This window comes from Xyrauchen texanus, chromosome 37 (genome assembly GCF_025860055.1).
Source record: "Xyrauchen texanus isolate HMW12.3.18 chromosome 37, RBS_HiC_50CHRs, whole genome shotgun sequence".
In the NCBI taxonomy this organism is placed as follows: Eukaryota; Metazoa; Chordata; class Actinopteri; order Cypriniformes; family Catostomidae; genus Xyrauchen; species Xyrauchen texanus.
Genome location: NC_068312.1, coordinates 6,218,787 through 6,242,330, shown reverse-complemented (window position 1 = coordinate 6,242,330; position 23,544 = coordinate 6,218,787). Strand labels below are relative to the sequence as shown.

The 23,544-nt window shown below is 43.7% G+C and overlaps 1 protein-coding gene across 2 annotated transcripts in view; it reads left to right on the top strand.

Moving 5' to 3' along the window:
* The first annotated feature begins 8,088 nt into the window (after positions 1-8,088).
* si:ch211-251b21.1 (uncharacterized protein LOC571720 homolog) overlaps positions 8,089-23,544 on the top strand; it is a 53,548-nt gene continuing 38,092 nt past the window's right edge. The window contains exons 1-2 of one of the 2 annotated variants that reach the window (XM_052108427.1): positions 8,089-8,131; positions 8,355-8,435. In XM_052108427.1, coding sequence (XP_051964387.1) covers positions 8,375-8,435 — 61 coding nt within the window. In that variant the 5' untranslated portion in view covers positions 8,089-8,131; positions 8,355-8,374. Of the gene's footprint in view, positions 8,132-8,323; positions 8,436-23,544 lie in introns of those variants that run through there. The other variant, XM_052108426.1, reaches the window with a different exon arrangement.

Genomic DNA, 23,544 nt, shown 5'->3' with positions numbered 1-23,544 from the left:
GGAATGAAACAGAACACTTACACATGGAACTGTGGTTCTGTTAATTACAGGTGACCGCCATAGTTCTTAGTCACTCGGAATGAGCAAGTGCTGAGCTAATGTGGCTTATAACCCCAGGGCTCAGCATAAGTGATTTTGTTGGTATATTCTCTCGACCTATCTGGTTGGTGCTGCGATAATCAAATAGTGTTTACAGTCATCCGGAATTCACAGAACCACAGTTAAATGTGTAACTAGTGTTTAAATGTATCTCCCCCAGGTTATTGTTATGAACATGAGCCTCATCTGAAGGGTCGAGGAGGAGATGTTGCTGTAATTTACAGGCAAGTCTTTTGAACTAACAATACTTAATGTGACACCGTCAGATACAAATAAAAATTCACTGTTGTCTTTTGCCCTTGCTACAGTATATATATATATATATATATATATATATATATATATATATATATATATATATATATATATATATAGGATGTATTCTGATTTCATTGGTGAATTTGCAAATATTCTATCAGATCTAGTAGTTACTGTGGATAGAGCTTTAATTGTTGGTGACTTCAACATTCACATAGATAATGAAAACGACACATTAGGATTAGCATTTATCAATATACTCAACTCTATTGGAATCAGACAGCATACTTCTGCCACAGAGCGATGACATCTCAGATCATTACCTCATCTCTTGTATGCTGCGATCAGCTAATGTTACTCAATGTACACCACACTATCATTCAGGTAGAACTATACTTTTGACCACTAAATATAGCTTCTCTAATAATCTTCCAGATTATCTCATCTACTCAGTAAGCCAAAAAGTCTAGAAGAACTGGAAGTAATAACAGAAAATATAAATACAGTCTTCTCTAGCACTCTTAATAGTGTTGCCCCCCTTCGATTAAAGAAAATTAAAGAAAAAAAGCCACCATGGTACAATGATCACACTCATGCTCCCAAGAGAGCAGCTTGGAAAATGGAGCACACATCGAAGAATACAAAAATTGATGTATTTCATGGTGCATGGAAGGATATTGTCTGTAGCTACAGACAGGCACTAAAAGCTGCCAGGTCAGCATATTTTAGCAAACAGAAAATAACCACAACAATCCAAGGTGTTTATTCAGTACTGTGGCTAAATTGGTTAGGAATAAAGCCTCAACTGAACTAGATATTATGTTGCAGCACAATAGTACTATCTTCATGAATTTCTTTACTGATAGAATTTAAATCATAAGAAATAAAATTGGAATTATGCAATCGTCTTTCACAGCACCGCAGAAAATTGTCTCTTAATTTTCCTCATGAGCAACTTCAATTCTTCACTGTCATAGGTCATGAAGAGCTAACAAAACTTATTGAAACATCTAAAGCCACAAAATGTATGTTAGATTTAATACCAACTAAGCTCTTAAAAGAAATATTCAATCTAATCTCAGAACCTCTTCTTAATATTATTAACTCCTGGCTATCCTTAGGACATCGTTATCAAACCGCTTATTAAGAAGGCACAGCTTAATCCTTGAAAATTGGCTAATTATAGACAGATTTCAAATCGTTATGTTACTGTCATAACCTCCATTCCCTGAGGGAGGGAACGAGATGTTGTGTCGAATGAAGTGACACAAGGGAAACGTACCTCTGAACTTGAGAAAAGGCCAATGTCAAGTTGGCAGACAGAATTTGCATGTCCCTCCCCGGACATACAGGTATAAAGGGAAGCGGGGCAGCATCTGTCAGTCAGGATTTAGCACTGAGGAGCTGAGAATGGTCCACGGCTGTTTACAGTGGTAAGTGTGGTGCTGTGGCAGCAGGGACACAACGTCTCGTTCCCTCCCTCAGGGAACGGAGGTTACGACAGTAACCATGACGTTCCCCTTCTGTCACTCACTCGACATTGTGTCAAATGAAGTGAAACAAGGGGTCCCATCTAAAAACTCACACACTGACCGAGAACTGTCGAGACAGGTGCAAACAGGCTACTGCATCCTAGAGGCAACTGTGTCGGCTAAGCGTAGCCCTCCCCAATGCCCCCAGAAGAGATGTCATATACAGACCTTAGGTTCCAAGCACCTCAGAGGGGGAGAATATGTGCTACATGACTAGCATGGGAGCAAGCCCGGCAGCCACGGCCTTTTCTCTCACTATGTCTCTCGCATAGGACGTGAAGTGGCTTAACGCTATGAAATTCGTCGGGGAAGGTGGAATTTCCCGGTCCTATTCTTTCAGGAGGAAAGGACCCTGCGGAGGCCACATCCTGCCCAATCTAGGGGCAGGTAACATGTGGCAGATATAATATGAGGGTTGTGAAGCCGTACGTGGGAGTGGCGCAGTGGTAGGTTCAGCCTAATGAGGGGGGAGCTCCACAAGCATGGCAACCGGGGCAGCGGGGCTGCCCAAGGGAAACACTGGTCTGCCAACAGGGGGACCGTACCATGGGAAATACATCATGGGGAGTTTGCCTGAGAAGGGAACTAAGCCTGTGGAGCCCAACCCCAGTACAGAGCACCAGAGCACTCGTAGTGGGTCTGGACGCAAATTGCTCCGCTGAATTCGCAGGCCAGAAGGCTAGGGAGGAGAACATCCGGGGAGCAACGCTTAGGGGCTAACCTGGGATAGAAGGCACACTGGATCAACTTGGTGAAGGGCGCTGTGTGTAAGCGGAACACCCGGTCGTGTCACCAAGTTATACCGGCTCGGACCTGACAAAACATGGGACGAGACCGACTCAATGCTGAGATTGTAAAATCTGGCGAAGGTATTGGTTGTTACCCAGCCCGCTTTCTCTGCAGATGTCTGCTATGGAGGTGCCATTGGCCAGTGCCCACGAGGATGCTGCAATTCTTGTCGAGTGTGCTTGGACCAGCAAGGGGGCGGGCACGGCCTGGGTCTGGTAGGCCAGTGAGATGGCGTCAATGACCCAGTGGGCTATTCTCTATTTGGAGATGGCGTTCCCTTTCCGCCATCCTCCAAAGCAGACAAAGAGCTGCTCAGAAAATCTAAAGCTCTGTGTGCAGTCCAAATAGATATGCAAAGCACGCACCAGACCAGGCAACGAAAGGGCTGGGTCTGCCTCCTCCCGGGGCAGCGCTTGCAGGTTCATGATCTCTGAAGGGGGTCATAGGAACCTTGGGCACGTAGCCCAGTCGCGGCCTCAGGATAACATGAGTATGTGCCGGACCGAACTCCAGGCAGGTGTCATTGACAGAGAATGCTTGCAGGTCCCCGACCCTCTTGATGGAGGCTAACGCGATCAGGAGGGCTGTCTTCAATGAGAGGGCCTTGATCTCAACTGAATCAAGCGGCTCGAAGGGGGGACTCTAAAGGCCAGTGAGGACCACTGAGAGATCCCAGGAGGGGAACAGGCTAGGCCAGGGAGGGTTCAGTCTCCGGACGCCTTTCAGGAACCTTATAATCATGTCATGCTTACCTAGGGACTTGCAATCTACTGCGTTGTGGTCGGCTGCGATAGCAGCTACATACACATTCAAGGTGGAGGGGGATAGCATCCCCTCCAGCCTCTCCTGCAGGAATGAAAGCACTGACCGAACTGCACACCTCTGTGGGTGTTCATCTCGGGAAGAACACCAATTTGCGAACAAGCGCCACTTTAGGGCGTAAAGTTGCCTGGTGGAGGGAGCTCTGGCTTGCGCGGGCGCGGATGCCAGACGGTGCCCCTTCCCTGAGCTCCCTCCACCTGCCTGGTTGATCATGCAGGTGGTAGATCCACTAGATCTTCCACGTCCCGTCCAGGGGCCAGTCTGGGCGCGGATGCCAGAGGGTGCCCCTTCCCTGAGAAAGAAGGTCCTTCCTCAAGCAAATTTTCCCGTCGTGTTGCGGGTGCCAGGGATGTGAGTGGCGCGCAGCGACCTGAGTCGCGGCTGACTCCAAAGGAGGAGATAGCGGGCGAGTTAGGACATATGACGAGAGCACACGCCACCTTGGCGATTTATGTACGCTACCGTCGCGGTGCTGTCCGAACGGATCAAGACGTGCTTGCCCCAAATTAGTGGAAGAAACCTCCGTAGGGCAAGAGATACAGCCAGCAACTCTAGGCAGTTGATGTGCCAACGCAGCCGGGGTCCTGTCCAGGAGCAAAAAGAGCATCCTAAGGCTTGGGTGCTGAGAAAGGACTCAAAGTACTTACCTTGGGGTTGGCTTAGAGACAGAGGAAGAGGTCCTGGAGAGGGTCTTCGGAACACGTCAGTGCTGGCCTGCCGGGGCTTTTATTGAGAATGTGGGTACCGCAGCCGAAGGCGGTCCGGCAAATGAAAATAACAGAGAGTACCAGTAATGGAAGTGGCAAGGGAGAATGCCGGCTGACTGTGAGGTAAGCCGCACTCATCCCGAGCTCGGACGGAAGGAAGCGAGCATTTCGGGGGCGGGTGGTTCATGGGGATTTACCTGGTGAAACCAAGCCCATAGTCATCCCCATATCGCCTTCATCACCAGCCGGGTCATCCTCAATCCCGTGGGAAGAAGGAGAGATGTGGGGGGGCGGCTGAAGTGGCTTTTACCTTAAGGAAGGAGAGCCACGACCACAATGCTACCATGGTACCATGTTCTCGCAGTGAGTACATGTACCATCCATGAACGCCACCTCAGTGTGATCGCTGCCAAGGCACACGAGACAGCGTCTGTGGCCGTCGGTCCAGGAACTACACAGGGGCGGAAGGGCATCTTGAAAAAGACGCGTCCTAAAAAGAACGTTCAACGCCAGCTGTGTATTGCTCTTTTATGAGTGGAAAACTCAAACTCTTTTAGAGAAAATAAAACTCTTTTAGGAGGAGAACACTCGTTTAAGCAGTGAAAAGCGCTGTCAAAAGCACTGGGTATGGACTGCACAGCGTGCAGAGAGAGCGAACGCCAGCTGGAAATGTGTCGTAGATCCAACAGCAGTGCTTCTTTCTGATAGAGGTGAGTGAAACAGTGGTGAACTCAGCTTGCTGTTGCACAACCGTTTGGCTCCGAAGAAAAATTTGGACTGACAATAAGCTGCCCAGTTTCCCTTTATACCCATATGTCCGGGGCGGGGCATGTTAATTCTGTCTGCTAACTTGATATTGGCTTTTTTTCAAGTTCAGAGGTACTTTTGGTGTCCCAGGAAGACCCCTTGTGTCACTTCATTTGACACAACGTCGAGTGAATGACAGACGGGAAACTCCCGTTTATGTTGAAAAAAACAAGAAAAGGTAGTATCCTCCCAACTATGTTCATTTCTACAGAGAAATAGAATATATGAACAATTTAAGTCAGGATTTAAGCCCCACGACAATACAGAGACTGCACTTATCAGAGTTACAAATGACTTCATTGGCTGCATTTCTCTTCTAGTGCTTTTAGATCTTAGTGCTGCCTTCGACACCATAGATCACAACATTCTCTTGAATAGGCTTGAGAATTATGTTGGCATTTGTGGATTTTCATTAGCTTGGTAAGGTCTTATTTAGCAGACCGCTACGACTTTGTCTGTGTAAACAAGGAATTGTCAAATCAAACAAAAGTTAAGTATGGAGTGCCACAGTAGTTCCTCTGCTTTTCTCCTTATATTTGCTTCCCCTGCGAGATATTATCTCAGGAATCGCGGAACAAGTTAGCAGAATGTATCAATGAAATCAAAGATTTTCCTCAATTCAGAAAAAACAGAGGTAATTATTGGACCAATAAGCTGCTTTGTTTGTGTTCCGTAGAAGAAAGAAAGGGATACAGAAAAAACATGAGGGTACATAAATGATGAGAGAATTATCACTATTGTTTTAAAAAGGACAATTTGGGCTTTTACGATATATTAAATGTTTGAGGGTTCGTCCATGACAGATTCCTCTCGATGTTTTTTTGTTTGTTTGTTTCTCAGACGATTGAAGCAAGTCACTACGCCACCACAAGGACTTAGAGCGCATCGGGAATTAGGCATTCCAAATTGTGGAGAAAAGGGGATAAAATAAAATAAAATAAAAATCATGCTAAATTGCTAATTTGTTACTAGAAAATCACTTGCTGTGCAAACACAGTTGAAAGCTATTTGGTTCATTAAAGCTTAACCTTGTCTGGTGTTTGTTCTTGAGTTGCCACAGTATGCAATAGACTGGCATGTCTTATAGTCAATATTAGGTAAAAAATGGCTAAAAAGAAACAGCTTTCTCTAGAAATTCGTCAACTCGAATGAAGGCTATACAATGCTTGAAATTGCCAAAAAGATTTCATACAAAGGTGTACACTACAGTCTTCAAAGACAAAGGACAACAGGCTCTAACAAGGACAGAAGGAGATGTGGAAGGCCAGATGTACAACTAAACAAGAAGATATGTATATCAGAGTCTCTAGTTTGAGAAATAGACGCCTCACATGTCCTCAGCTGACAGCTTCATTGAACTCTACCCACTCAACACCAGTTTCATATAAAACAGTAAAGAGAAGACTCAGGGGTGCAGGCCTTATAGGAAGAATTGAAAAGAAAAAGCCACTTTTGAAACAGAAAAACAAAAAGAAAAGTTTAGAGTGGGCAAAGAAACACAGACATTGGACAACAGATAATTGGACAAGATTGTAATGGATTTTTATGCATTTGTGGAATCAGCTAGACTGTAAGGTGTGTGAGAAGTGCCTGACAAGACAGCCACATCTATGGCAAGTGCTACAGGATGTGTGAGGTGAAATATCACCTGAGTATCTGGACAAACTGACAGCTAGAATGCCAAGAATCTGCAAAACTGACATAGATGCACATGGATGATTCTTTTGATGAGAACTCTTTGAAGTTAAGATAAAAATCTTTTAAAATATCTAAAAATATTGTAATAGTAATTTGTCATGTTATTAATGTCCTGACAATACATTGTGATCAGTTGATTGCCACTTTGGTGAATTTAAGTAACAATTTCTTTTCATGTGAGCAAAATCTACAAATTATTCCAAACTTTTGGCCTCCAGTGTATATTACAGTTTTTTCCTCCAGTGCTACAAACACTATGAGATTGAGAATAACTTCACAAAAACCTTATCATATAATATTACATATAAATATTCATAACATAATACACACCCTTCTGTATTCTGCAACTAGATTGAGTCTAGCTTCTCGGCATGAGTCTCAGCAATTGCAAATTGTGTCTTAAAAGCTGGCACCTCGATAAAGACAACACAGAAATGTTCTGTCCAAAGATGACGATCCTGAGCGGTAAATATGGGCGTTATTGAGAAGACTGTATTTTATTTACACTCACCCAACAGAACCCCTTCTAGCTTTGCACTGTGGGCTCCCTCTGAGAAAGAAATTCCCAGAATAAAGCCCTGCCCTACACTTGATTTCCAGTTACATCTCAAACCAAAACACCATTAAAAAGTGTTCTGTTCATTATTTATTAGTTTTGACAGAAAATGGCTAATGTCATGCACTGAGTTGTTTCAAGGATTAGCCCCTTTGTTTAAACCCTTGATCACTGCATAAACACCATGACTAGTGCTAAAACCTATTCATGGTCACTTATGAGTGATGTGTTGGATAAAAGCATGGGCCTGTCAAGGGTTGTGGTTACCAAGGCTACGACGGCTGTAGAGAGGACTATAGCAGAATCCTTCTGTGCTGTGAAAAAGCACCTTGGGATTTACATGACTGGCAGTGATTGTTGCTGTTGTCTCCCAAACAAAAGTTTGCTTCATCAGGATTCTAAAGGCAAAGGCACTCACTTTGGATGCATATTTATCATGGTGGTTTAGTTTTTGTTCTTTTACAAGTTGCCTTAGAACAATTTTAGCTTCTCTGTTGTGGAGCCATACTGCAGAAGTTAAAAACTTAAAATAATTTTTTTTAGCTAACTGGCTTTTCTAAGGGCATCTGCTAATTTTTCTAAGCCCTGTGCATTGTAATGTATGCACAGCTCACAAATCTCTTGTTTCAGGATCACATGCTTGTTATTCTTTATCCAAATTTCAATTCCCCTAGTCTAGCTCATATAGCCATAAATCCTGGTGGATTTGTTGTGGTCAGACATGGCCTCCCCCTTTCCTCCCACCCAAGAACTTCCCCTTTTCTCCTATTGGCTGTTTCCAGACTCTTGGGAGTATGTGCATGCTTTATATAGTGATCTACTTTAAGCATTGCACAATAAAGAGGGGGTGACCACATTTTAAGGTAAGCGTGCCTTTTTGCTCATTTGAATGTTTTTTTTTTTTTAAATGTTATGCATATTGTTGCATGAATATAAAAGTATTCCTGGAAAATTTAAGTAAAACAAAACATGCTTAAATAGATCAGTTGACATTCTTTTGAAAAGTTAACTGCATATCTGTAACAGATTACTGAATAAAGCATGCTTTAATACATTGTGTGCAATATAATTTTATGTCATTTCCAGGGCAAATCACTGGCAGTAATATGGCTCCATTAGGAATCATCTTTATCATATCAGCATTGCTGGCTGGGACCCACGCTGCAGGTAATGTCATCACTTAATGTCAAATTTACTAGGCATACTGTAGTAACGTTGTTGTGGAAGTTACTTTGAAACTGTAGCTTGCCAAGCTACAATCTAATAATTATTTAAATTAGATAAACTATGATCAAGCTACTATTGAGATAAAGTTATCTACACTACAAGCTACTAACAAAATGGAGCTATCTACATTTATGCTAGTTCACCCTTAAATGCATGTAATGCCAAACATTATTACATACCTCAGGTCTTTAGCGATTTGGAATGTGTATATCTATCACAAATGGATAGTGTTACATTTTCAAAGTATTTTCAAGACAATTGATAAATAATAGAACAAAATATATTCTGTTAAACCTTTAAGTTGAATTGTTTTATAGGGGATATCTGGGAATCTTCAGTGCTTAAATTTTATTAGACGCAACTGGCAGTCAAACACATTTAAAGCTACACATAACAATATAGTATATGTACTTTCTCAAACACTTACTGAGTCTAAAAAGATATTATATGTGGTATAACATATGGATTACTGAAGAAAAGATAATTGACACATTTTCTAGCTCTTTAAGAAATTGTTTTAGTTATTGAAACTGAAAACTGCACTGATTTTGGGACAGATTTGCATAACTCTTTAAGTTAATCAGGTGCTAAAAATTCCTTCTTAGTAAATTCCCGTGAATATCTTATCTGGCATAAATTTTGGGAACGATATCAGTTTCACCAACAAGATCTTCTTCAGAAGCAGTCATTGTAGCAGCCTGGTACCTTGTATACATGACTCTGTTTCCCATTGAACTAATAAAATCCTGTGCCCTCCGACTCAAGGATCAGATCGGGGCTTGCTTTTTTGAGTGTACAACATACATCTAACAGTTTGTGAACAGAATGTTTTATAGTAGACAGAGCCAATATTAATCTGACATGTCTTGTTTCAGACATTGGCATGGCACTGTGCTGGCACTCTCAGGGCCTCCTGTCTGGCATGGAGCAGTCTTCATTTTAACCATAGATAATGCTGCCATCCACTATAATGAGTGTGATTAATCAATTAGTCTCCACTAAAAAAGCAGTTGCTAATCTGGGGCAAGGCATGGCATTCCATGTAAGATTTTCATGGTTTGAATGGACGGATGTGGAGTGTCAGTGATATACCGTGACACTGATGGACTCAAGCTGTGATGAGACTTACACAATAATGTCACTTTCTCACCAAAAATTGTCAGGATTTATTCAGGACTGCTTAAACAGTTGCATGACTATAACTTAAGAAGGCATATCTGGTACATATCTGGCTACAATTAGATGTATATTCTTTACATACTATGTCAATAAAAATACATTTAGATCAAATTTAAAAATTAGATTGGTTGAGCTATTACACAGTTTTACAATTTTAATGAAACAATATGTATGAACAACAATGTAACTGCTTTTTGTTACGTGAAAATATCCAGCATGCTATAGTCCACGTGTTGGGTGTAATCTGATTACAAATTAATTAGTTATCTAATTACTTTAAAATGAAACTGTATATCTTTAAATGTTAAATTCTTGTAATTCGTTTGCAATTACTGACTTTAAATGAAAGTTAATACTAAGTATCTGTCTAAAGCTGAGACCGAACAAAAGATTAAACCTTCATTCGTGATATAAAAATACACATACAGTACACATTCATCATCTCTCAAGGCTCAGGATGTCTGCTGGTTGTTGTGGACTACTCTGTATTAAAAACAATGATCAAAACAATAAAGGGAGCAACTTACAAGTGCACTGAAATTCTTCAGCGAGGGGCACTTTCCCATCATTTGGTAAGCACTTTCTTTAGAGAGTGCTGGAACTTTCTCAAACTCTCAATGCATCTGTTCCACTGCAGGAGGCAGTGCACATTAACAAGCGAGCTTTTGTTTGTCCACAGCTTTGAAGTCTCTTTTGGACAAAGTTAGATTAGTGGCCATGACTCAGAAGCTGTAGCACAAGTGGGCCATTGTCTGCACTTGGTCTAAATTTGGGAATATTAGTGGCTGTTTGAAGACTGCAAAGTACATCACAGCCTGATAGAATGCTTCATTAGCAGCCAAGTGTACTGCCCTTGTCAAATTAAGAAAAGCTGTGATTTTTTTTTTTTTCTGTTACTATACAAACAGTATGTCATTAGGGATTCTTGTCTTGTTTCTAATCTCTAATTGGAAAATTGTATCAGAAAAAAAAAAAAAAGAAAACCTGACATAACAGCCAATTAAAAAAATGTGCATCATAAGATGTTGTTATAATTACAGAATTAATAGTGCTATTTGCCAAGTGGTATTTATCTTCCCTCTAGTCGTTGTGGCTTGTTAACAGGGACGCGCACAGACATTTTTGGGGCAGGGGCTCAAGTGGAAAAAAAGGGCACTTTGCATAATTATTTAGTAAAAAAAAAACATTTAAACAAAACATAAAAAATATTAACACAACTCTGACTGCCTTACCAATTTATTTGAATTCCCTCACACTCACGCAATATATATTATCAGATTTCGTTTGACTTGGTGGCTGCATAGATTCCTAAAATAATTCCCACTGGTTAAATGCTGTTTAAACAAGGCTAATATCATTAATAATTTAACAATTACATGTACCAAATAAATCCAATTAGAATAGAAAAACCAACATACATGTTCAGTAAGACACTGACTAATTGTAATATTACAAGTGACCTTAATATAGTAGGCTAATACACTCACCTAAAGGATTATTAGGAACACCATACTAATACTGTGTTTGACCCCCTTTCGCCTTCAGAACTGCCTTAATTCTACGTGGCATTGATTCAACAAGGTGCTGAAAGCATTCTTTAGAAATGTTGGCCCATATTGATAGGATAGCATCTTGCAGTTGATGGAGATTTGTGGGATGCACATCCAGGGCATGAAGCTCCCGTTCCACCACATCCCAAAGATGCTCTATTGGGTTGAGATCTGGTGACTGTGGGGGCCATTTTAGTTCAGTGAACTCATTGTCATGTTCAAGAAACCAATTTGAAATGATTCGAGCTTTGTGACATGGTGCATTATCCTGCTGGAAGTAGCCATCAGAGGATGGTACATGGTGGCCATAAAGGGATGGACATGGTCAGAAACAATGCTCAGGTAGGCCGTGGCATTTAAACGATGCCCAATTGGCACTAAGGGGCCTAAAGTGTGCCAAGAAAACATCCCCCACACCATTACACCACCACCACCAGCCTGCACAGTGGTAACAAGGTATGATGGATCCATGTTCTCATTCTGTTAACGCCAAATTCTGACTCTACCATCTGAATGTCTCAACAGAAATCGAGACTCATCAGACCAGGCAACATTTTTCCAGTCTTCAACTGTCCAATTTTGGTGAGCTCTTGCAAATTGTAGCCTCTTTTTTCCTATTTGTAGTGGAGATGAGTGGTACCCGGTGGGGTCTTCTGCTGTTGTAGCCCATCCGCCTCAAGGTTGTGCGTGTTGTGGCTTCACAAATGCTTTGTTGCATACCTCGGTTGTAACGAGTGGTTATTTCAGGCAAAGTTGCTCTTCTATCAGCTTGAATCAGTCGGACCATTCTCCTCTGACCTCTAGCATCAACAAGGCATTTTCGCCCACAGGACTGCCGCATACTGGATGTTTTTCCCTTTTCACACCATTCTTTGTAAACCCTAGAAATGGTTGTGTGTGAAAATCCCAGTAACTGAGCAGATTGTGAAATACTCAGACCGGCCGTCTGGCACCAACAACCATGCCATGCTCAAAATTGCTTAAATCACCTTTCTTTCCCATTCTGACATTCAGTTTGGAGTTCAGGAGATTGTCTTGACCAGGACCACACCCCTAAATGCATTGAAGCAACTGCCATGTGATTGGTTGATTAGATAATTGCATTAATGAGAAATTGAACAGGTGTTCCTAATAATCCTTTAGGTGAGTGTATACTGCCACTGATTACTGCAGGTAAATCAACGTGTTACTATATAAAACTAAATAGGCTATGTATTTTTTTTTAAAACATCCTCACCATCAGCATTGGTGTGTTCCACCTCAACATGTCCGACGTTTTTTCCGTACCCATGTTAACAGGTTAGAGCTTTTACACTGCACGCGGATGCAGTCCGTCGATCCGTTCCAGTTGCGGTACGTATACAGCAGTGCAGCGATCGTTTACGCACAGAGTCTATTTTTGCTGTGCTGCACCGCACTGAATTAAAGTGGCAGTGCATTGTTCACATTAAAATAGACATAGATTGTCAAGAAACTGTAATAATTTCATCATATACAGTACGCATAATTACAGTAAATGTGTTCTACAGTTACTAAATTACAGGACCAAGAAAAACAAAAAAGTATGATTATAGTCCCAAAAGTTGCAAAATGCCATCATATATGATTTTTTTACCCTAAAAAAAAAAAGACAGAGTGAACCCAAATGCGTCTCATTATTCTCCTCCTTAGCAACAGATATAGCGCGATAGCTTTTCTTCTGTCAACAACTCGAACTACATATAAAACAAAGAATCACATATTTTCATACGGTTTCAATGCCTTAAACAATCTCAAAGTTAACGTTTGTATTTAAAATCAAAATTCCTTACACATTTTTGATTTTGTGGCACACAGAAACTGCGGATCAGTAGCGCACTGCAAACGCAGCATATGTGAAAGCACTATAGCACGTGCTGCTGCTCCTGTACCGTATACGCACCGCAATACGCACCGCATACGCACTTGTGAAACGGGCGTCATGCAAATCATCCCACCATTCTGTGAATACTCGTCCTATTCTGCCCTGATTGGGTAATACTCGCTGCCATCGTTGGATTGATTGGTTTGTTTCAGGTTCACGGCCAATCAGAGTCAGAGGAGGGCGGGTCTCTTGGCAGAGAGTCGATTTGAAAGAATGGCGGAGGCTGCTCCAGATAACCCCCCCCCGCGTCCAGTGCTGAAACGGAAGCGGATCCAAAAGTACCGACGACAGTGGGAGGAATCAAATACTTGGCTGGAAAGTGTCAGCGGAAATGATTATCAAGCCAATTGCACAATTTGTCAGCGAGTGTTCTCTGTTGCGCACGGTGGCTTGTCACATGTGCGACAGCATGCCTCCGGAGAACATTCCCGCAATGCTAGAGGTCACAGAAATCAAAGCACCGTCTCACAGTTCTTCATACCTCAATCTTCTCCTGAGGCAGATAGTGTAATGACAGTTTTTTAATCACCTCAATAATTTTCTGATTGATTGATTTCATAGGCTGCCTATTTGTTAAGAAATAATGTTAAAAATGTTAATGAATCATGTTATGGTATGATTTGTTGGTAACACTTTACAATAAGGTTCATTTATTAAACATTAGTTAATGTATTAATAACTAACATGAACTAACAATGAGTAAGTAATACATTTGTTACAGTATTTATTAATCTTTGTTAATGTTAGTTAATAGAAATAAAGCTGTTCATTGTTTGTTCATGTTAGTTCACAGTGCATTAATATTAACAAGATTTTAATAAAGTATTATTAAATGTGGAAATTAACATGAACAATTGCTGTATAAGTGCTGTTCATTATTAGTTAATGTTAATTAATGTAGTTAACTAATTAACCTTATTGTAAAGTGTTACCGATTTGTTTATTACGTTTAAGGCGTACAGTCAGACACATAAGCATTATTTTAATAACAGATAAGAGAGATATATTTAATAATAAAAATATAGTGCCTATGTGAAGCAAATAAACAACTTAACTAATTTAAATGATTGCATTCTTCAATAGGCTACTGTAGAATTAACAATAGACTATATAAAATAGATTAACTTACCAATAATAATACAAAAATTGTGTTTTACATGAATTTAGAAATGTTTGTAGATCGGGTTATTTATTATGTGGTTTCACTGTTTGGATGGTGTTACTGTCTGCAAACAATGACAAATATTTTATCCAAAATCTGTGTTCACGCCACCTTATACAATTACTAAAGTTCAATAGCAATTTCTCATCCTACTCCTCTCTAGGTTACAGCAGCGGAGTTAACGCAGGTGTACCACACGGTTAAACACAACCTCAGCTATAACAGTGCTGACTGTGGACACAAGCTTAACCAAAAGATTCTGCATGACTCCAAAATCATAAAGAAAATGTCCATCGGGAGAACTAAGGCAGAAGCAATGATCTGTTAATTTAATAAGTTAATAAAATATGGTTCACATCTCACAAGTTCCTCCAAATGCCTATTTTTTGTGGTTTCACTTGCAAACTTTGTTGGCCTATGTTTGTTATCGTCATAGCTGTGTATTCAGCTATGACGATATGACTTGAGTTGTGATATAGAGAGACTGAGTGCATCTGTTCACACTGATTTCAATAGCAGATATCTTTTTATAATGCCCATGTATCAATCTTAATATTTTTATGAAAACATGTTTTAAGTTGCGATTTACCACCACCGGCACGTCATCGGACCTGTGGTCATCGTGGCCCCTTTAGGTGGCTTACAAAAGAAATCTCTCAGTGTTCTATTCATCTTCTTTCTTCAGCTCTTTACATTTTGCATGCTAGTTAGCTCCCTGTCACGTGACATTGAGCACGGTGGAAAGGAGTGATTGACGGCTAATATTAACCAATCCAAAATCTGCATTAGATTTAAGAATGTAAAGATCAAGAATGTAAAGTTAAATTGGTTATGTAATGTTGAATATAGCGGATGACAGGTCACTGTATCAGCTCACAGCAGGCACAGAGTGCAGTAATTAGCGAATATTTTGTAGAGAAATGAAAACCGGTTGTGTCCCAACAATTATTTGCGTTCGCACAGATGCTCCCAAATATATTTTGAGGATGCCCAGATGACATTTCGGGAGCATATGCGACCAAAATGGTTGCAATTTCGAGACTTGTATCCTATTCACCTGCAGTGTCTTGACAAATAAAGCAAATAATCTAATTTTAATTAGTTAACACCTAATTTGCATATCTATGTGGCGATTGTGATGACGTTATTAAACACAAATTTGACTGTATTCACCTGTAATGTCTCCGATAAGTACAGTAGGCCTATATTGGCCTGTATGGCCATGATATATTGCCTTAGCTAGACTTTAGCTAACCTATTTGTCACGATTCACTGTTGTCTTTTGTTTTTGTGCTTTTATGTTGAAGTTTAGTTAGTTCCTGTTTCCTGTTTGGTTTTTGTAGTCCTTTGTAGTTTCTTTTTATGATTGGTGTTCCCCTGATTGTTCTCCTTCCCTGATTGTGCCCCCAGGTGTCCCTCATTCCCTTGTTTGTTCCTTTTTGTATTTAAACCCTGGTTGTCTGTTCATTCTCTGTCGGTCGTTGTTTTCATTGCATGTTAATGTTCTGGATGTTTTCAAATGTTTTGATGTTTTCCCCGTTGCATGTCTTCCCGTGTTCATTTCAGTCGTGTTTTCCCGTTTCGTGTGCCCTTGAATGTGTTCGTGTTTAAGTTTTTGTTTACCCATCGTGGTAGTTTCTTTTGTTCCTGTCTGTTTACTTGCACTTTGATTTAAATAAAGAACCGCACTTGGATCCCACCTCCTCGTCTGCCTCTGTCTTCGTCCACATCGTTACAGAACGACCGACCGCAATGGATCCAGCGGTTCTTCAGGCAAGCTGCCGCCTCCTGAACCTGAGGCAAGGAAGCCGCCCGGTGGAGGACCACATAAGAGACTTCCTGAACCTAAGCGTGGGCTACCGACTACCCAGACTCCTCCCTGGTGGTGTTCTTCCGGGCGAATCTGACTGATTCAGCTCAAGGAGCGGTTGCCACCGGCGCAGCGGCTGGAAGCTCCGGGATTTTGTGGAAGAGACTTTGCTGGTCAGCGGCATGCCACTCACTGTGGGCGTGGCAGAGGAGGACCCAACCTCACCTCCCGCAGTGGTGACCTTCCACTTGCCCATGGCTCTTCCCATCACGCCTGCCCCACCTGTCAGCGAGCCAACCCCCGTGCCTGTCGCCGTCAATGAGCCTGCACGGTCCACTTCTTCTGCCCGGAGGAGGAAGAGAAGACGGGCTTCCGTCTCCCGGCCCACGCCTGCCTCGGTCTGCGAGCCTGCGCCACCGCCTGTCACGGTGAGCGAGCCTGCGCCCCCGCCTGTCACGGTGAGCGGGCCTGCGCCCATGCCTGTCACTGTGGGCGAGCCTGCGCCCACGTCAGCCACGGTCAATGAGCCTGAGCCCTTGTCAGCCCCGGTCAGTGAGCCAGCGCCTGTAGCCTCGACCGTCCCTGAGCCAGCGCCTGTAGCCTCGACCGTCCCTGAGCCAGCGCCTGTAGCCTCGACCGTCCCTGAGCCAGCGCCTGTAGCCTCGACCGTCCCTGATCCAGCGCCTGTAGCCTCGACCATCCCTGAGCCAGCACCAGTAGCCTCGACCGTCCCTGAGCCAGCACCAGTAGCCTCGACCGTCCAAGAGCCAGCGCCAGTAGCCATGACCGTCCCAGAGCCAGCTCCTCCCGAGCCTCCCAGGGCTCCGCCTCTCAAGTCCCTCGAGTCTTCCAGGGCTCCTCCTCCCGAGCCTCCCAGGGCTCCGCCTCCCAAGTCTCTCGAGTCTTCCAGGGCTCCTCCTCCCGAGCCTCCCAGGGCTCCGCCTCTCAAGTCTCTCGAGCCTCCCAGGGCTCTTCCTCCCGAGCCTCCCAGGGCTCCACCTCTCAAGTCTCTCGAGCCTTCTAGGGCTCCGCCTCTCAGGCCTCTCGAGCCTTCCAGGGCTCCGCCTCTCAAGCCTCTCGAGCCTTCCAGGACTCCGCCTCTCGAGCTTTCCAGGGCTCCGTCTCTCGAGCCTTCCAGGGCTCCGCCTCTCAGGCCTCTCGAGCCTTCCAGGGCTCTGCCTCTCAGGCCTCTCAGGCCTCTCGGGTCCCTCGAGTCTTCCAGGGCTCCTCCTCCCGAGCCTCCCAGGGCTCCGCCTCCCAAGTCTCTCGAGCCTCCCAGGGCTCCGCCTCCCAAGTCTCTCGAGCCTCCCAGGGCTCCGCCTCCCAAGTCTCTCGAGCCTCACAGGGCTCCGCCTCCCAAGTCTCTCGAGCCTCCCAGGGCTCCGCCTCTCAAGCCTCTCAAGCCTCCCAGGGCTCCTCCTCTCAAGCCTCTCGAGCCTTCCAGGACTCCGCCTCTCGAGCCTTCCAGGGCTCCGCCTCTCAAGTCTCTCGAGCCTCTCAGGGCTCCGCCCCTCAAGCCACTCGAGTCTTCTAGGGCTCCGCCCCTCAAGCCTCTCGAGTCTTCCAGGGCTCCGCCTCTCAAGCCTCTCGGGCCTTCCAGGGCTCCACCTCTCAAGCCTCTCGAGCCTTCCAGGGCTCCGCCTCTCAAGCCTCTCGAGCCTTCCAGGGCTCCGCCTCCACAGCTTCTCGAGCCTTCCACGGCCCTTCTCCCCGCAGCCTCCCATGGCTCCTCTCCCTGAGTCTCCAGAGCTTTCCATGGTTCCGCCTCCCTTGGCTCCACCTCCTAAGCCTCCCGAGCCTTCCTTGGCTCCGCCTCCTAAGCCTTCCTCGGCCCCGCCTCCTGAGCCTCCCACAGCTCCACCTCCTGAGCCTCCTGAGCCTCCCACAGCTCCGCCTCCTGAGCCTCCCTCAGCTCCGCCTCCGGAGCCTCCAGAACCTCCCTCAGCTCTGTCTCCAGAGCCTCCCTCAGCTCCACCTCCTGAGCCTCCCACGACTCTGAATCCAGAGCCTTCTACGGTTCCACCTCCTGAGCCACCCATGGCTCTGCCACCTGGATCTTCCACGGCTCTGCCCTCCATGGCTCCGCCTACCTTGGCTCTGCCCTTGGAGTTCCCCATCCCTGTCCTGTGGCCACCTCCCAGGCCTCCTGAACCTGTCACCATCCTGTGGCTGCCTCCCAGGCCTCCTGAACCTGTCCCCGTCCTGTGGCCACCTCACAGGCCTCCTGAACCTGTCCCCGTCCTGTGGCCGCCTCACAGGCCTCCTGAACCTGTCCCCATCCTGTGGCCGCCTCCCAGGCCTCCTGAACCTGTCCCTGCCCCTTGGACTGCCTTCTTGCCCTCTGTGCCCCCCTAGACTGTCCGTTTGCCCCTTGTGCTCCCTTGGACTGTCTGTCTGCCCCTTGTGCTCCCTTGGACTGTCTGTTTACCCCTGGTGCCCTCTTTGGTCTGCCTGCCCCCCCTCCCTGGACGATTTTGTTTCTTGTTTTTGTTTCTTGTGTTGTGGGTTTGTTTGTCTTTTTTTAGGATCGTCTGGAATCCGATCCTTTGAGGGGGGATTCTGTCACGATTCACTGTTGTCTTTTGTTTTTGTGCTTTTATGTTGAAGTTTAGTTTAGTTCCTGTTTCCTGTTTGGTTTTTGTAGTCCTTTGTAGTTTCTTTTTATGATTGGTGTTCCCCTGATTGTTCTCCTTCCCTGATTGTGCCCCCAGGTGTCCCTCATTCCCTTGTTTGTTCCTTTTTGTATTTAAACCCTGGTTGTCTGTTCATTCTCTGTCGGTCGTTGTTTCATTGCATGTTAATGTTCTGGATGTTTTCAACTGTTTTGATGTTTTCCCCATTGCCTGTCTTCCCGTGTTCATTTCAGTCGTGTTTTCCCATTTCGTGTGCCCTTGAATGTGTTCGTGTTTAAGTTTTTGTTTACCCATCGTGGTAGTTTCTTTTGTTCCTGTCTGTTTACTTGCACTTTGATTTAAATAAAGAACCGCACTTGGATCCCACCTCCTCGTCTGCCTCTGTCTTCGTCCACATCGTTACACTATTACATTAGCTAGTAGCTCATGAGTCATGAATGTTAGCAAGACACAAGTTAACTATATTTGCTTTTGGCTAATTAGCTATAAAGTCGAGGCTCTGTACACGACGCGGAGGGAGGGCGGGCATCGACAAAATCTCATCTACCGACCTGATGTTTTGATTTTTTATTCAATACATATATTTGTTTGACAGGGAAGCTGTGCGCAAACAGGAATATATATATATATTAATTTATTTAAAAAATTTTTTAAAAACACCCCAGAAAAAAGGGCACTTTCTCTCGAGGAAGAAAAAGGGCAGGTGCTCAAGCCCCCTTTGATGTCTATGTGTGCACGTGCCTGCTTGTTAACAATAGCTGTGCTACAAAGTGCAACAGTGCCTTTCAACTTATTCAGCTGTTTTGATTCTTGAAGTTTTTTTCCCATTTATTTTTTACATAGGATGTTCATAAAATCTTTCATAAAATAGTTCTAATCCATGAACTAAACTAACCAGCTTTAAGACGAATCACAACCAAACAAACTTTGTTTTGAAGTAAATAAAAGTGTTTGAAATCAAACAAAAAGACATCTACAATTAGTCATTTAGCAGAAACTTTTATATAAAGTAACTTTACATGAGAACGTGAGAAATGAATCATACAAAAGCCAACAATATTTACAGTTTACACTGCCATGTTTTATTTGTAGCTGGAGTAGTGCAGACTTTAGAGCAGAAGAAAGACACCAAAGAAAGAAAACGATTTCTTTATATTTTAAATATAAAACACAAGTGCCTTTTATTTGTGGACTGATTAAGTCCTCATGGAAAATATGTGTCTTCAGATCTTTTCTGAATGTTGAGAAGGTCTCAACAGATCAGGTGGGAGTTGAAAGCCCATTCCATCACTGAGGAACAGAAAATATGAATGATCAGGAGAGTAACTTTGTGCCTTGTTGCAATGGAACCACAAGGTGTCATTTTTGATCACAAGGAGCGAGAGGGGATGAAAACCAGGAAGAGTGTGTTGAAGAGGGTTCTATTCCATAAGCTGTCCTGAAAGCCAAAGTCAAAGTCTTAAATTTGATGCAGGCAGCAGGTAGCCAGTGGAGTGAGATAAAGAGGAGGGTGACGTGGGCCTCCTTTAGTTAGTTTGATACCAGGCATGCCGCTGTGTTCTGAACCAACTGCAATGGCTTAATTGTGTTAGTGGGGAGGCCAGCCAACAAAGCACTGCAGTATGTCTTATAAGTCTTTATATGACAAGAACTTGGACCAGGACCTCCGCTGCATATTCAGCCAGAAAACGTCTGATTTTCCTGATTTTGTAAAGCACATACCTGCAAGACCAGGTAGTTGATAAGATGTGGCCAGTTAAGTTTAGCTGGACATCAATCACCACTCATAGTGCCCTGACTGTCCTTGTTGGTATTAGTATTGTTAAACCAAGATGAATTGTGAGGTTGTGGTCAATAGATGGTTTGGCAGGGATTACCATAAGTTCTGTCTTGGCAAGGTTGAACTGAAGGTGATGTTCCTTCATCCAGGCCAAGATACCTGAAAGACAGGCTGAAATACAAGCTGAGATGGTGGGGTCGTCTGGCTGGAACGACAGGTGGAGATGCGTATCATCTGCGTAACAGTGATAGGAGAAGCCATGTGCCTTTAATGAGGGGTCCAACTGATGCTGTGTAGATCGAGAAGAGGAGGAAGTCCAAGGCACATATGCCTGAGGAAAACCAATGGTTAGCTGGTGTAACTTGAACACATCTCTCCTCTATGAGTCACCTGTGAGGTATGAAACAAACCAGCCAAGATTGGTTTCTGTGATGCCCAGGTTGGAGGGGGGTAGACAGAAGTATCTGGTGGTTAGCTGAGTCAAGGGCAGCAGGAAGGCCAAAGAGAATGAGGACAAATTATTTGGAGTTAGCTCTTACCAGTTGCAGAGTTTCAGTTACTGATAGGGGAGCAGCCTCTGTCGACTGTCCTTTTTTTAAACCAGATTGATGACTGTCGAGTAGTTTGTTCTGCAAAAGAAAAGAAGACAGCTGGTTAAATCAACCCGCTCTAGAGTTTTTGGCAGGAAAGGAAGGAGAGAAACCAGTCTGTAATTATCAACTACAGTAGGGTTAAAGTATGTGTTGTTTTTGTAGGGCCTTGCCCAATCAAAATAGCAGCGGAAACCGCATGGCCCTTTGTTCTATGATGAAAGGTGACACATTGAACTCGGTTTCCCAGAATGCTTCACAGCTGGAGGGGAAGTCCCGCCCATGGACCTAATCTCAAACGCCATTGGTCAAAAGCGGCCGATGACGTCATCTTTTCAACAAAACTAGCGGACAGATTTGATTTCGGTCTCTCTGTATACAGCTGACTTCTTGCCATCGCCGGACCCGAGAAATAACGCAGAGACACGTCTTTTCGCTGACGAGCGTAAGAAAAAGGAGTGGTGGTGGTGTAGTGGTCTAATGCACATAACTGGTAAACTGGTAATCAGAAAGTCGCTAGTTTGATCCCCACAGCCACCACCATTGTGTCCTTGAGCAAGGCACTTAACTGCAGGTTGCTCCGGGGGGATTGTCCCTTTAATAATTGCACTGTAAGTCGCTTTGGATAAAAGCGTCTGCCAAATGCATAAAAAAAAATTTAAAAAAAGGACCCACTCCAGATCGTTTTCTCCTGACCGCTCAACTCAACAGGAATTCAAATAGACAACCCTGCTGAAATCACACAGGATTTCCCAAGTAAGGCATGATATCTGGGCAGATTTAGGTTAGAAACTGTGACTTTTCTTATAAAACTAAATCATAAATTTGATGCTGAATGTTTGCTTTTGATTACAATTGTATGTTTAACTACGATCTCTGACTGCTGTCTTGATTTGTGAGATCGTCATTTTTGGGTGAAATGTTATTTTGAGTGATCTGAACTAACGATTCAATCATGCTGTTACCAGCATTTATCCTCCGTTAAACTGCATGCACCCCCGTTTGTTCAATTTCTCTCTCTCTCTAACATACACTGAAATTCACGGAGCAAGCATCACCGCGGTTCATGTCCGACTCAGGCTGGTGTTTTCAAATTCTCCCACCTGTTTGGTCAGTTCCTTTGTGTGCCTGCTCATTTCCACCCCCTCGTAGTATTAGCTCCGTCACCTGGATCTGATCCAGCCATCTTTCTTTCCTTCCACATTCAAATAATCGTTGGCTCTGCCCTTTATGATCTAATCCTCCATTTTAGAACTAGTTTCCATTTTGAATTCAGTTCGCCATTTTGAACCTAGTTCTCAATGTTGAAACCGATCCTCCATTTTGAAACTAGTTCCCCACGTGGAGTTTAATCCGCCATTTTGTTTCCTTTTTTACCGAATCTAGACACACACCCACATACATACATCCATACACTAGCATATAGCTCCACTATTTAGTTAGGACTTTCATGTCATGTTTTTGTGTTATATTCATACCAGTGGCGGCTGCTGGTCTTTCAAAGAGGGGAAGCTCATTTTCGGCCTACATTATAAACTTATTTACCCTATTTTTTGCACTAAATCAATCTTAGGTGTTGATCTGCCCTGCTGTTTAATTCTAATTTTTTCCTCGTAAGGAAGACTTTCAAATGGCTTCGCCAAAATCAGGTCGACAATATTAGCACCGTCTGCCATCGTGCGCAGTTTCACCCGTACGACGCTAGCCTAGCCTACTGTATGAATGAATGAATGAACGAATGAACGAACGAAGGAACGCTCTAAAACAAAATATATTAAACTTGGTAAAACTGAAACAAGGAATGTGGTGTATAATTGTGTGAAATGTCTTATGCAAATTGACTAGCAATTTCAGCCAAACAAATATAAAGAAATAGGTTGCAGCAGTTTGCCTTTTGACTACACTTGAGAAATCCGCGATGGGACTGAGCTTGAAATAGCTTCAGTGACTTCTTATAGGACAGATTCGCTGTCAATCAAAAGGAGATGCAGTCTTTCGACAGATCCTCCAATCATCACGCGGAAGCCGGAGTCGGGCCAGCCCACTCCTCATTCACCCCCAGAGGCGCTGAGCGTCCGTGGGCGGGACATAATCGCAGCATTTATCCAATGACCGTCTATTTTCGAGCACTGAAAAAAACTGTTCAGAGCAGCCCCATTGAAGTCAATGGACGCTCGGCTTCAACAGGGAAATGCACTGGCGCTTCACGGGAATGTATGAGAAGTAAATCGAGTCAGCCGACCTGCTATATGTAATGTAGCTGATTCTGAACGAACTCGTCTTCGAGATGAACGTGTTCTAACGCATTTTTAGTCAATAAATTGTTTACACAATAGTACATATTTGACCATTATTTTTTTGACATTATAGGGGAAGCTGAGCTTCCCTTGCAGTCTTAAAGAAATCCCCACTGATTCATACAGTATTGGCGGTGTTCAGTAC